The sequence below is a fragment of the Alosa pseudoharengus genome, unplaced genomic scaffold, assembly GCF_046254945.1.
Source record: "Alosa pseudoharengus isolate Yale_2024_CS ecotype anadromous, Long Island Sound unplaced genomic scaffold, YU_APseudo_1.1 YU_APseudo_1.1_scf_1, whole genome shotgun sequence".
Taxonomy (NCBI): domain Eukaryota; kingdom Metazoa; phylum Chordata; class Actinopteri; order Clupeiformes; family Clupeidae; genus Alosa; species Alosa pseudoharengus.
The window spans coordinates 16,866,841-16,881,497 of record NW_027468564.1 but is presented as its reverse complement, the minus strand read 5'-3'; the positions used below and the strand labels follow the sequence as shown (position 1 = coordinate 16,881,497).

Here is a 14,657-nt window from a genome sequence, read left to right as displayed (position 1 = left end):
GTATCTATGAAAAGATTTCCATATCCTTGCTTGTATGAAGTGCATCTGGAGCACAAAAGGACCCTAAAATATTCCCTCACAGACAATACATCTGCTACAAGAGTCAGACTTCTGCTGGAAACATTAGGCCTATTTTTTGGTCAAAGTTTTCTCCATTGATTCCTGGTCAGAACCCCTATTGGAACAGATTAAAGGAACACGCCACCCAATGTCAGTAGTAATATATGTTCTTACCTTAACTTTCACGAGTTGAGTCATACCGCTCCCGTGTCGGTACGTGCACTCAAACGCTCTGATGTGCGGCGCAAATGTGTTAGCATGTTGCTATGCTAGCGGGCTCAGACGTAGCCATGGAGGGAGGAAGATAGCAGTAATAAAAAACATCCACGTTTTCCCTACTTAAATACAGTTGCACGAGTAGTTGATAAAAATGTGTAAGGTCACACAACATGAAATGTGACGATTTTCCAAGCGAATAAACAGGAGAACTACAATGTGTGGCGCAATAGCACCTGGGAGTACTTTGACCTAGCGTGGTAATATTAATTAACACCTAATTGACCGTTTGCAAAAGCCACGCCCCCTAGTTATTGTTACTACGCCCATCAAACTCAGAATGGAGTTGTCTAGAAATTCAATGGTACAGTAGCTGTTAAGACTGTAAAAGTTACAGCACAAGAGGCTCTTTTAGAGAGCCACGGACCTAAATTCATTTACAATCATTTACAATCCGTTGAAAGACAATACATCTGCTGACAGAGTCAGACTTTCCTTCCTAAATGCACAGCTCTGAGAGCACTACTCCTGTATGTACCAGTGCATTGTGAAGTGTGTTTTGCCCATAAACAGTGTCTTAGAGTAAGCCCTCAAACATACAACTTACCCGCTTAAGCACTGTCACCTCTGTAGGCTGACGCCTCTGTTGCTAGGAGTTCAGTGTTCTTAATGACACAGGGGAGGCAATGGAACATGAAGAGTTCAGTGTTCTTAATGACACAGGGGAGGCAACGGAACATGAAGAGTTCAGTGTTCTTAATGACACAGGGGAGGCAACGGAACATGAAGAGTTCAGTGTTCTTAATGACACAGGGGAGGCAACGGAACATGAAGAGTTCAGTGTTCTTAATGACACAGGGGAGGCAATGGAACATGAAGAGTTCAGTGTTCTTAATGACACAGGGGAGGCAATGGAACATGAAGAGTTCAGTGTTCTTAATGACACAGGGGAGGCAATGGAACATGAAGAGTTCAGTGTTCTTAATGACACAGGGGAGGCAATGGAACATGAAGAGAACTCCAGACTGTCTTTTTAACAAACCTCTAACCAAAGGTTAGGGTTTTGACTTTATTAGGTACACAGAAAATAAAAATAAAACAAATCTCTGCTTCTCGATCTGTGAAGTCCGAAGGAAAGACAAGAGAAGAGAGCGATCAAGGGGGGCTATCCTCTTTTATACATTTTGGAGTGAGCTGTATGCCCTGTTCTCATTGGGTCTTGCCATGAGTGAGCTGTATGCCCTGTTCTCATTGGGTCTTGCCATGAGTGAGCTGTATGCCCTGTTCTCATTGGGTCTTGCCATGAGTGAGCTGTATGCCCTGTTCTCATTGGGTCTTGCCATGAGTGAGCTGTATGCCCTGGCTTGTTCTCATTGTGGCCTACAGTGTCTTACTGCTATGTTCTTACATTATGCTCAAAACACATTTCAGATGTTTACTGCTAGTACATTATGTTCTTACATTATGCTCAAAACACATTTCAGATGTTTACTGCTAGTACATTATGTTCTTACATTATGCTCAAAACACATTTCAGATGTTTACTGCTAGTATATTATGTTCTTACATTATGTTCTTACATGATGTTCGAAACACATTTCCGATTTTTACTGCTAGTACATTATGTTCTTACATCATGTTCGAAACACATTTCAGTTAACATAAAAAAATCTAAATCTAAAACAACACATTTTATATCTAAGCAAAAACAGTTTAAGTTGAAGCAACAACACTCCTTAAGTCTAAGCAAAAATACTTTAACTTTTAAGCAACAACACTTATGTTATCTATTCTTGCAGCATTTGCACATTTTTATTTGTTTTAGAGCAAGCTGGATTTAAGCAGTTATACGACTAACAAAACATTTTATTTGTAACTATGAGACTTTCCAAGTTATCATTTTTTCAGTCCCATTTCAAGTCTAAACCGGACATAGTGACCTAGACCAGGGACACTGTGGTATCAGTGTCCACCCAAAATGCTGCATAGAGGGCCTCGTTACTGGGTGTGATGCTGAACGTGTGCAGGAGTGCGTGAGAAGCAGAGGAGACGCTGTAGAAGGACACAGTGCCGGCCTCACGGTCCACATGCACTCCTACCCTCCTGGAGCCCTGAGCAGGTATGACTGTTTTGGATTTATTATGCCAGACAGAGTAACTCTCACTCGTGCACTTCAGACACCAAGCCTTGTCAGAGGTTCCAATCCACAGCCCGTCAAGTTCTTTTTGATTTAACCCTTTCCTGCTGATGCTCTTATAGGCCACTCCTATATCAGCCATTTTCCCATCCCACTCACACTCCCAGTAGCAGCGGCCAGTCAGAGGCTCTCTGCTCAGCACCTGGTGTCCATCAAATCTGTCTGGGTGGTCAGGATACGGCTGCTCCTTATTCACACGTGTCACCTTCCTGTTCCCCTCGTGCAGAAGGAGACATCGGTGGGCCGTGTTTGGGTCCAGTGTGAGCTTGCAGGCATCTGTACACACAACACGGAGATGACAACATGCATCACAATGGCGCACAACACACAAACACACATACAGTTTACATTTTTTACTGACCAGGGGCTGGTTTCCCGAAGCGTCCAGTCAGATGTGCTCTGCTCATCACCTCAGGCCCATCAACACTGTTTGAATCTGCACACGCAACACACACATGACAACATGCATCACAATGGTGCAGCACACACACACACACACACACACACACACACACACAGATGAGATGTTGTAAAGATATTGTAAAAAAATAAGACAGTGTTTGTGACAAAGCTGAACTACTCTGTGGAGATGTTGTACACTAGGGAAACTGTTGCGGTGGTACGCAAGCTTCCACTAGGGGGTACGCGAGATGAAAAGGGCAATGTCAGAAAGGTGATAAAAATGACTTTTTCATCAAACGAAACCAAATCAAATTTGAAAAAATTGCAAAAGCATCGAAATATCACATATTCGAGATTCTTCACTTGGTATTGGTCTTGAAACAATAATGGATAACAATTTACTTGACAGTATTGACATAAGAGTGACATAAAACTGTCCTGACACATGAACCCTAACCCTAACCTCTAACCCCAACTCTAACCTTAACCCTAACCCTAATCCTAACTTATTATGACAAAAACCGAATATCACTTAATAACAGAAGGGTTATGTCAACATTTATGACTTGTTTATGACACATTCATGAGACTGTCATGTCACTCTTATGTTGATACTGTCAAGTAAAGTGTAACCCAATAATGTTGGTATTGTGACAACAGTGTTGTGATCTCGCCGCTGGAGCAAGGTTGGTGTCGTTGCGCATGTGCATTTCTGCCGAAATAGATGCCTGATAAGTGCCCAAAAAGCGTTGCAATATGGCCGCCGAGTGGAGATACTTGCCTAAAAGGACTTTGCTAATGCTTTATAATTATCCTTCAATCCTAATTCGCTGACTAATCCTTTATAATTATCCTATCAGAATAAAAAGGGGCATGAAGTGGGGCATTTTCCATTTCTGTATTTGTGTGCTTCTGTTGCACAAACTCTTTGTTACAGAAACCATTATCATTGTATACAAACACATATTCAGACTGTTTTTTTTGCATACTGAGAGCAAGAAAAGTGCATTCATTCTCAAGGTATACGTATAAGAAAAATATATATTTGGAATCTTATAATTGTAAGACACTTACATGGTTCAAATGGTTTTGTTGTATGTGGATTCCTAAGGGCTGCAATACCAGCTGAGCGAAGCTCCTAGATACTTTGTGTCAGAAATGTGCTTGTGTGTGTGCGGCGTGCATGCGTGCGTGTGTGTGTGTGTGTTGTTTTCTCAAACTAGCTAGCTACAAGTGCTCAGTTCAAATCTGACATGAAAAATGAAAAGTAAGACTACTATAAAGACGAACAATAGTAAAGAACACATTTGTTACCCTACAGAATAATATCATAGAAACTTACATAGATCTCCTGGGATGGCTGTTACATGTGGATCTTTCACGTTGCCGTTGTGATACCACTGGACGGATGCTCCTAGGTAATTTGGGTCAGAAATGAAACTGATAACTTTGTTCTTGAGGGCTGCTTGGTTAAAGACATCACGGGCAGAATGTAGGGCCTCCTTCACTCCTGGTCTCCTGGTCCAGGGAACATCCTCTTCCTCTCTTGGGTCCAGTTCAGGTGTGCTGCAGGTGGTGGAACCACTCTTGAAGTTCTCAGCTGCCTGTGAGATTTTGTTCAGGTACGGTTCCTCGTACGTCAGTGAGGTGAAGCTGAACACGAACGCATCAGTCACATTTGGGTCCATCAGGAAAGCGTGGAGCTCAGGGCCAGGAGGCTTAATCTCACACGCCAGTTCTTTTATGTACATTGTGACAAGGTTGATCTCAGTCTCCTTTCCATCCAGCCACTGTTTCATTTCCTTCTCACTGAAGCCAGATGCATCCAGGGACTTCAGGAGGTCTCTCAGGGCCGCTTCCTCCTTCTCACCTCCTCTGATGGCTGGGATCAGTTCTCCCATTTTCCGCAGGAACTGAGTTGCGGATTCACTCAGGCTGCTTTGGAACTGCTCCAGTTTGTGGACGATGTCTTCAGCCTTGATCTGTCCACTTCTCTCCAGCAGGTCATTGGTTCTTATCTCAGCCTGGTGGAAATCATCCATCACCTCCTCTACTTCAGAAACTAGGTGGTCTGAGATAATTTTCTTCAGTTTGGACTCAGTGTTACCAAGCTCGCTCAGTGGATACAACCAGACCTTCACAGGCACGGCCTTCTCTCCTTTCTCCCCCAGCAGGCTGGGCAGTTCTTTGTACACCTTCACAGCCTCCTTGTAGGTAGATGCGAGGCCTTTCGGATGAAAGTCACCATAGAACTTACAGCTCATGCTCTTCACCATCTCCTTGTCTTCATCGTTCATCTTCAGGCTTCCATCACCATCGATCTCAACTCCTTGGATTTTGTTGATCATCACATTCAGGTCTCCCTCGATCACCTGCTTTTTTGAAGCATCGCTGGCTGTTGCCTGGAATTCCATGAGTGCATCAGCCCCATAGAGCACCTGACTCACAACATGAGTAGCATCTGTCTTGTGAAGGACCTCAGGATTTGGAGCAGCAAGATCATTTATCATGAGCTCTCTAACTTCTGTTGTCATATGACATTTCAGAGTGACTCTGCACTCACGAGTGGAGGAGGTCTTCTTCTCAAGGTACTTGGCAGATCCTTCACCCGCTATCAGTCCACAGAGGATGCTGAGCCTCAGTGAGGCGTTCACGTCTAGCAGACCGGACTTCTTACTGAAGGACTCAGATGTTTCCACCTTGTAATCTATGAAGGGCTGTGGAGTGACCTGGGTTCCTCTCTTCATGTCTTTGGCTTTCCAGAGGCTGCTTCCTGAAATGAGAGGAAAGACAGCAGCTGCATGACCAACCCTGATGACCCGACCACTAATACAGTAACTGACACTGGTACAGTAACTGACACTGATACAGTAACTGGCACTGATACAGTAACTGACACTAATACAGTAACTGACACTGATACAGTAACTGGCACTGATACAGTAACTGACACTAATACAGTAACTGACACTGGTACAGTAACTGGCACTGATACAGTAATTTAGCCTTACGTAGCCATACTCAATTCCAGTCAGAATATGAGTCTGATACTGCTCCATTGGGACGTAATTATGGGGCGTGTTTCAACCGATATGGGAGGGGGGGGTGTCTGCACTCAATTGGATAGACCTAACCTATCAGAGCAATGAAATAACTTACCGTGAGATCCATTGGAAGAACACAAGAACCATTCTTCTTCTCCACAAATACCTTAACATTGTTTTCTGGTCTTTTGTAAAAGTTATTGTGCCGTCAATATCTCCTACAACACTCATTAGCGAAATCTAAGAGATAATCTAAGAGATTTTAAATGAACGAGGGAACAACATGTCACAATGCAACACACTGTTTTCCCTTGGTGAAAGTGAAACATGAGTTTTCCCACATCTCAACTTTGGCCAAAGTTTTCAGAAATAATCATAATAATAATGCATTTTCCATATGGGGTCTTAGAAGCCATCTGTCTCCTTCTAGCCACAGCGTTTTTGTTGCAAACATAATCAACCTAAGCATGCTCAGATGACGTGATGGATGAGGCGCTGTTGCTCACTCCCAGTAATCTCCCAGTAGATCTACATTTATTGAGTTAAAAACATAACGCAACGTTTCGACCCAGCAGGGTCTTCATCAGGCATGAGAATGGTAATCACCACAGGATATATTTATAGGCTCAGGTGAGCTGACATCACACAGGTAGGCAATCAGCTACACCCAACGAGAGAAGACACACCTACTCAATTAATTAGGTGTGGACTTCAATACATTTTTAGACTATGTTTACACGAAGCAGGGTATTTTCCTAAACGAATATCTGGCCATCTACGTTTGCAAATAAAACTGCATGTACACGAGACCGCTTATTTTTAAAATGTGTTTACACGAACCCGTGTACATACATGCTGTCATGAGCACGCCAAACCACAGTGGCAGTCTAACGATAAGCTCAAGCTCACATTAACCAATCAGAACCCTGAAAAGTCGCACGTGAGAACATGTAAATGTAAACATTGGTCGCACATTTGGTGTACTTCTGTCGCATACTGTGACGTTGGCTGCCCAAAACTCCGTTTACCACAGTTTAGAACCAAACGCATAAACGGAGTTTTCCAAAAAAAACACTTTGGCCGGAGTTTTTTTGGATAACCGTTTTACGGGGCGAATTCTCCGTTTGCGTCTAAATGAAAGGCTCAAACGTAGGGAAATGTCTTCGTTTATAAAAATACACATGCTCGTGTAAACGAGGTCTTACATGATACATGTACATGATCATATACATTAGACCACCGGTCCCCAACCACCGGGCCGTGGGACATTCCTAACCGGGCCGTAGCCTACGACATGAGTTTTAAAAAAAATGCATGCAAACTAAACTAAATTTAATTCGCAATAATGTCACGTTTTTACATGGCATAGGCCTATATGCAGTTGTTTGATTGCACGCATGTTTGCATTTTGCAAGGTCTATTTTCTTACGTCTGTCTGTCCCGCCTTCAACACTTTACATATTGCCTTCAGCGCTGCGCAGCCTCAGGTCAGCTCACTTCACTTGATCAGTTCTTGGCGAACGGTAGTGTCACACGAAGTTAGCTAAACTGCTAGAATGAGCAACAAAAAACGGGTTTTCTGCAATGACTGCAACTAAGACCAAATTGCGCAATTGACTGGACATTTCAAACACACTGAGGGTGTCACTACCTTCCATCACCCCCAGATGGAACCTTGTTGTTGCAGGGAAACAAGCACAGGGCTCCCACTGATTATATTCGTAATGCACGTTTAGTTCCCATGTTTTGTTCCCATATTTTGTGAAGCATGTTCACACTTGATAGATGTAGCTTCAAGTTGTTCAATTTTCATAGTTCATATTGTTAAATTTTTACTTCTTCAAGTTCACGTTTTTCACATTTTTAAGAGTTCGTTACCTTCACTGTTCATACATAACTGGAGCTAGTTCTTTTCAAGTGATGCATGCACAACGCATATGGAACATTTAACCCCCAACCCACTACCCCCCCGGTCCGTGAAAAAAAAATGGGAATCAAACCGGTCCATGGGACATAAAAGGTTGGGGACCCCTGCATTAGACTACACTTTTGGCTCTGCAGGGGCATATACAGCATACAAAAGGCATTTTCATCATAGCCACACCACTCCAAGCCTAAACAAAAACATGTATGCTGTATATGCCCCTGCAGAGCCAAAAGTGCATTTTAATTTATATGATCATGTATCATGTAAAAACGTATTTAAGTCACGTATTACAACTATTCTTCTTTTCTTTGATAAGCCCTTTTTTGTCCTGCACCTGGCCTTAGTGAGGTGGGATGTGCATACAACTACTTTGAAGAAAACTAATACAGTAATTGGCATGACCATGGTACTAATACACTAATCAGTAATTTCCTCTAAGCTCTGGAATTAATTTCACACATCAGGCATTGTGAATCCATGGGGCAGCCGTGGCCTACTGGTTAGCACTTCGGACCTGTAACTGGTTCGAACCCTGACCAGTAGGCACGGCTGAGGTGCCCTTGAGCAAGGCACCTAACCTTTCACTGCTCCCCGAGCGCCGCTGTTGATGCAGGCAGCTCACTGCGCCGGGATTAGTGTGTGCTTCACCTCACTGTGTGTACACTGTGTGCTGAGTGTGTTTCACTAATTCACGGATTGGGATAAATGCAGAGACCAAATTTCCTTCACGGGATCAAAAGAGTATATTTACTTATACTTATATTTAAAAAATAAATTAAAACCCCATCTCTTTTGGGTAGTATAGTCACTGTGACTTACTTAGATATGCAGTACCATGCTACCCCCACGCGCATCACACACTGTGCATAGGGCACCAAGAGACAGAGGAGGGACCACAAGTCAGCCAACTAAATAGCTTTACTGTAAACTGATTTTTAATCTTCTTAGAGAATGTTTACAATTGCAATATGCACCAACAGCATGCTACATAAGAATGATACTTTTCTGGTTCTCTCTTAATCTCCATTAAGATCTGACTCAAACGATATGCTGAAAGTGCTCAATTAGGCGAGTGGTGCGGGAATTTCTAGAATGGTGTACAGATGTTGTTTGAGTCTGGTTCTTATTTAATTTCCTGTTTCTCCTATATATTGTAGGTGACATGTATGGCATGTGATAATGTAAACTGCATTTGTGGTGTCTAGTGAGAGGGGTGTGTTTGACGGTGGGAGTGAAGGTTGGTGATGAAGTGTTGTGCACCCTCACTCCCCCTCTTTGCTTCTATGCCAGCCACCACTGGAACCTTTCAAGTCATAATGCAGTGGTTATTTTTGACCGGGAACACAAAACTAGTGAACATAAAGCTCAGCTAAAGGGTTAAGTGAGAGTTCACACGGATGCACAGAGTTGAGCTATTGAGCAACAGCAAATGTAATGTTTAATGCTTTGACCCATATTTACTCATTTGTGAGTCACCATTGTGTTTGTCCAGGTTTTAAGATGCTCAACTGAATAGATGGATGTTATTTCTTGTAGTTTGATAGCTGCCCACCAGGGTGCAGTAGAGAGAGTGGTAAGAATCAAGAAGAAGGATATATGCGCTAGACCACCGAATGTGGATTTGAAAGCAGGACTGTAAGGCCCATGGTGATCACCTGGTATGAGTCGGTCATTGCGGGCATCATAGAGAGTGCCCAGGTCCAGTGGTCTGCTAAGGGCACTGATTTCCAGGTGGCAGCTTTTTCCTTTACAGCTATCTTTTGGACCTGGAACAACAACACAACAAGATCATTCAATTTTCATGACATCTATCTTGTGGACCTGGAACAACAATTATTAGTTATACTACACATTATATACTATTATTGTTTATACTATGCATTATACACTATTATTGCTTATTATTACTGATACTATACATTATACACTACTATTACTGATACTATACATACTATTATTATGTTTATTATACATTACTATTATTACTAATATTACTATACTATACATTATATACTATTATTACTTACACTATACATTATATACTATTAATACTTATTATTACTATACTATACATTATATGCTATTATTACTTACATTACATTATATGCATAGTATATAACATTATAGTGCATATAATGCATAGTATAATAATGCATAGTATACAACATTATATTATTACTTATTATACTATTCATGATCATCGCTCATTTAGATCATATAATTATATTTGCCATAAAACAAGAAGCATCTGCTTGTAAATGTATACCTGACATGTTGAATCCTTTCGTGTAGTTCTGTGTGTGTGTGTGTGTGTGTGTGTGTGTGTGTGTGTGTGTGTGTGTGTGTGTGTAGAGCAGTCGTTCTCTTGCTAGTTGTTCAGACAGCTGGGATCACTGTAACAGATGTATTGTGTGGTAGAGTCATGTTAGCACAGTGGTTCTCAAAATGGGGGTCCAAGACCTATGCACAGGGGTCTACAGAATGAGATTAAGTGCTATAAAATATATAATAACAAAATAACTTCCTGCTGTATTTTTATTCTGTTAATTAAAATAAAATATGCTGTATGAACATTTGATCAAAAATATCCAAATCGATTGGGAATAACATTCGAGCTACAATCCAGGTAGGTGGTAATTAATAATAATAAGTTTAATAATATGTTTATTTTATATAGCGCCTTTCTCAAACCCAAGGTCGCTTTACATAGTAGGAAGGCAGGGAAACACAATAACAAACAAACAAAACAATACAACAGAGACAAAGGCAGGGAAATATAATAACAAACAAACAAAACAATACAACAGAGACAAGTTATCTGTATGGAGCTATGTGTTGGGTGTGGAGGAGAAGTGATCATTAAGCAGAAAGGTCTTGAGATGTGCTTTGAAGAAAGGAAGAGAAGGACAGGCACGAAGGGGTTGGGGGAGGGAGTTCCAGAGTTTGGGGGCCAAGGCACTGAAGGACCTGCCACCCAGGGTGGAGAGTCTGGAGCGGGGGATAGCCAAGAGGTTTTGGTCAGAGGATCTGAGTGAGCGGGAAGGAGTGTAAGGGGTCAGGAGGTCGCAGACGCAAGGTTGTGGATGGCTTTGAAGGTGAGTAGTAGTACTTTGTATTTGATCCGGGATGGAACTGGTAGCCAATGGAGTTGATGGAGAATGGGGGGGATGTGTGCTGATCGTCTGGTATGGGTGAGGAGCCTGGCTGCAGAGTTTTGAATATATTGTAGTCTTTGAAGGGTTTTAGTGGGGAGACCAAGGAAAAGTGAGTTGCAGTAATCTAAACGGGACATAATGAAAGAGTGAACCAAAGTCTGTGCATCACTAGCAGAGAGGAAGGGTCGGAGGCGTGCAACGTTACAGAGGTGAAAAAAAGCAATCTTAGTGAGTGATTTGATATGAGGATCAAAGCTAAGGGTGGAGTCAAGCTGAATGCCAAGGTTTTTAACAACAGGGCTAGAGTTGAGATGCACTTGAGCAAGGCACCTAACCCCTCACTGCTCCCCGAGCGCCGCTGTTGATACAGGCAGCTCACTGCGCCGGGATTAGTGTGTGCTTCACCTCACTGTGTGTTCACTGTGTGCTGAGTGTGTTTCACTAAATCACGGATTGGGATAAATGCAGAGAACAAATTTCCCTCACAGGATCAAAAGAGTATATATACTTAATGATGGACCCCACCTGAAGTAAAATCTACAGCATACACACTTTCTTTCAGTGGATACGGAAAATACTTTATTTTTATTATGTTTCAGACTCATCTCAGAATGGATTCAATTATTTCTTTTTTCTCATCAATCTACACACAATACTCCAGCACCCCACGGAAAAGCAGGTGTTTGGAGTGTTGAAAATGTATTAAAAAAAAGACTGAAATATTACATCTACATAAGTATTCACACCTTTTGTTATGAGGCTTGCAATTGAGCTCTGGTGCATCCTACTTCTGTCAATGGTCCTTGAGATGCCTCTACAACTTGATTCAAGTCCACCGGTACCTAAATGAATTCACTGGACATTATTAGGAGAGGCACACATCTCTTTATATAAGGTCTTACAATTGATGGTGTATGTCAGAGTGAAAACCAAGCAACGAGGTCAAGATAAAAGTAAACTTTATGTGGGTTGGATCTTATAACTGCCGTGGGCCATGCCTGGGCAACAATGCAGGAGACAAAGGCCGCTGTGCTGTAGCTGACCTGTTGCAAAGTTGTGACATTTTATGTCTGCTGTCACAGCCCCAGTGGGGTTACCGTGTCGCTACGGTTACCGTGTCGCTACTCCCTCATGGGGGCCCAGTGGGGTTACCGTGTCGCTACGGTTACCGTGTCGCTACTCCCTCATGGGGGCCCAGAGCTCCACCAGGTGTCTCAGGCCGAGTTTGGAGAGGAAACAGAGCTAGCTGCTGATTGGCTTACACCAAGGGCCAGATGGCTAAACCTTCTAAACCTTCTAGAATCTATGTAGCTGCCAGTGTTCTCTCTCTGTCTCAACCCTAATGCTGGCCCTCCGTTTGGTGCCTGCCTGATCGCAGGCCAGATGCCCTCCGTTTGGTGCCTGCCTGATCGCAGGCCAGATGCCCTCCGTTTGGTGCCTGCCTGATCGCAGGCCAGATGCTGACTGGGGCTTTTTGACTGTTGGTGGCATTACTCTAAGAGCACAGTAGCCTCCATCATTCTCAAATGGAAAAGTTTGGAACAACTAACAGTCTTCCTAGATCTGGCCGCTCAGCCAAACTGAGTAATCTGGGACAAAGGGCCTTGGTCAGACAGGGAACCAAGGACCCAACGGTCACTATGAATGAGACCCAGAGTTCCTTTGAGAGAATGAGAGAAGCGTAAAGAAGGAGAATCATCAGTGCAGCTCAGTGCCTGGTTTCTTCCACACACACACACATCAGTGCAGCTCAGTGCTGGTTTCTTCTACACACACACACACATCAGTGCAGATCAGTGCTGGTTTCTTCTATTGGGAATTGTGGCCAAATAGTTCAGTCTTTGTTTTGTCCTTCTTCACACAACCCTGTCTCGCAGGTCTACGGAAAATTCTCTCGACCTTGTGGCTCTGGTTTTCACTCTGACATACACCATCCTAATAATGTCCAGTGAATTCATTTAGGTACAGGTGGACAGGGTCAGACTGGGAACAAAATTCAGCCCTGGCAATTTTCTCCTGGACTGGCCCACCACTGGACCGACGACCCCACACACACACACACAAGCCCACCGATAGCAAAATTGCCCCTCATAAATAACATACAGTATTATGCTGTAGCAACACTTCATAAACTGAACCCAAACATTTAGATTTGGATCTAGGCCTATAGCCTAATCACAATAACACGGGGGTCCGGGGGTGTCTCTCTGGGATTTTTGTTTTTAATTCTGGTTGCTAATCACACCATAAAGCGATTTGAGAGGGACAGGATTCAGGGATAGGCTACTAAAGACAGGCTCATCTTCTGTCTGTCTCACGTCATGACATGTTACCCCATGCATTAAACCACATGTTACTGCATAACTAAATGAAAAACATACTGAACATGGACATCCTCATAGTTGACAGAAATGATGTTTTGTGGCAACATGTTGTAGAAACACAACCACAGCCTTTATTTGTTGCAGATCATCTCTGTAGAACTTTGAGAAAATGAAAATAACTGAATCCATTTTAAGATGAGAAGCGCTGTGACTACTTTCTGTATGCACTGTAACCTTAACCTCTTAAAATCACTATAAATCGTCAGAATCATCACACAGTCACTATCTCACGCATGATCACAGACACCAAACTCATCCTTATCACACCATCACTATCTTACACATGAAAACAGACACCAACTCATCCTTATCACACGATCACTATTGTATCTTTACACAAACATCCAATTTGGTTGTAGTCCGTGTCAAAGTTATTATTTTATATGAACTTACCTGTGGACTTATGAACTGATCTGTGTCAAGTGCTGTGTAGTATTTGATGGATGTGTGAAGTCGTCGTTTGGTGACACTCTGAAGAAGTTGACTTTGGTCATGCTCTGTGTTGGCTGCTGTGGTTCCTTTTATTCAATTTGTACAACAGGAAATGCATAATTATGGGACCAGTCACATGACTTCCAGACATCAGTCCTGTTTCTTCAGAAATATGTATACTGTTTCTGATTGATGAAGATGTGGTGGTGTTCAGTGATGATGAGTGTATTGATGATGTTGTGGTGTTGCTCAGTGAGGATATTGTGTACATGGACAAAAGGGTGGCCCTTTAACAGTAAATCATTCTGGTCCCATTGATTATAGCATTTTACAATACAGCCTATACAAATCTACACTGCTATTCAAAAATTATTTTGGTAACACAATTTTAAGCAAGTCTATTGGGGGTTTGATCTCTTGACATAGACAACCTCAGTAGAATAGCTCCTGAACAACTATAGTCTAGCAGTTTTGTATACTGTAAAGGTGACACCAGTTAAATTCATCTCATCATGAAATTGAGTAAGGGTGGAAACATTAAAATATACCCAAATCTGAAAACCCAGGAGGGGGCATGAAACTATCGGTCAAAGCTACGTGACTACATGCACAGACTATGTGACAGTATGCACACAATTAAAGCAGTCATAAAAAACACAGCACTCCAATTTGTGTGAGTGTGTGTGTGTGTGTGTGTGTGTGTGTGAGTGTGTGTGTGTGTGTGTGAAAAAGACCGTTGTATATCTTGTCACTATTCCTCTTACTCATCTGACTTACAGCTACGTGACTACATGCACAGACTATGTGACCGTATGCACAACTTCAAATGAAAAGAAGACA

At 42.4% G+C, this 14,657-nt stretch overlaps 1 protein-coding gene across 1 annotated transcript; it reads right to left on the bottom strand.

Annotated features, from left to right (window-relative positions):
* Positions 1 to 1,690: 1,690 nt before the first annotated feature.
* Positions 1,691 to 10,119, bottom strand: LOC143117204 (stonustoxin subunit beta-like). The gene is made up of 5 exons (XM_076278777.1): positions 10,113 to 10,119; positions 9,502 to 9,612; positions 4,218 to 5,648; positions 2,835 to 2,936; positions 1,691 to 2,749 (listed from the first exon to the last, which is right to left on the bottom strand). Exons 1-5 carry the CDS (start codon positions 10,117 to 10,119, stop codon positions 2,217 to 2,219), a joined length of 2,184 nt encoding a protein of 727 aa, XP_076134892.1. The 3' UTR covers positions 1,691 to 2,216.
* Between the last annotated feature and the right edge of the window lie 4,538 nt (positions 10,120 to 14,657).

Coding starts and splice junctions, on each gene's coding strand:
- LOC143117204 (XM_076278777.1), bottom strand. Junction 2,937..4,217: donor AGCCATCCCAGGAGATCTAT/GTAAGTTTCTAT, acceptor ATTGTGATGCAT/GTTGTCATGTGTGTGTTGCG. Junction 2,750..2,834: donor CTTCGGGAAACCAGCCCCTG/GTCAGTAAAAAA, acceptor TTGTGTGTACAG/ATGCCTGCAAGCTCACACTG.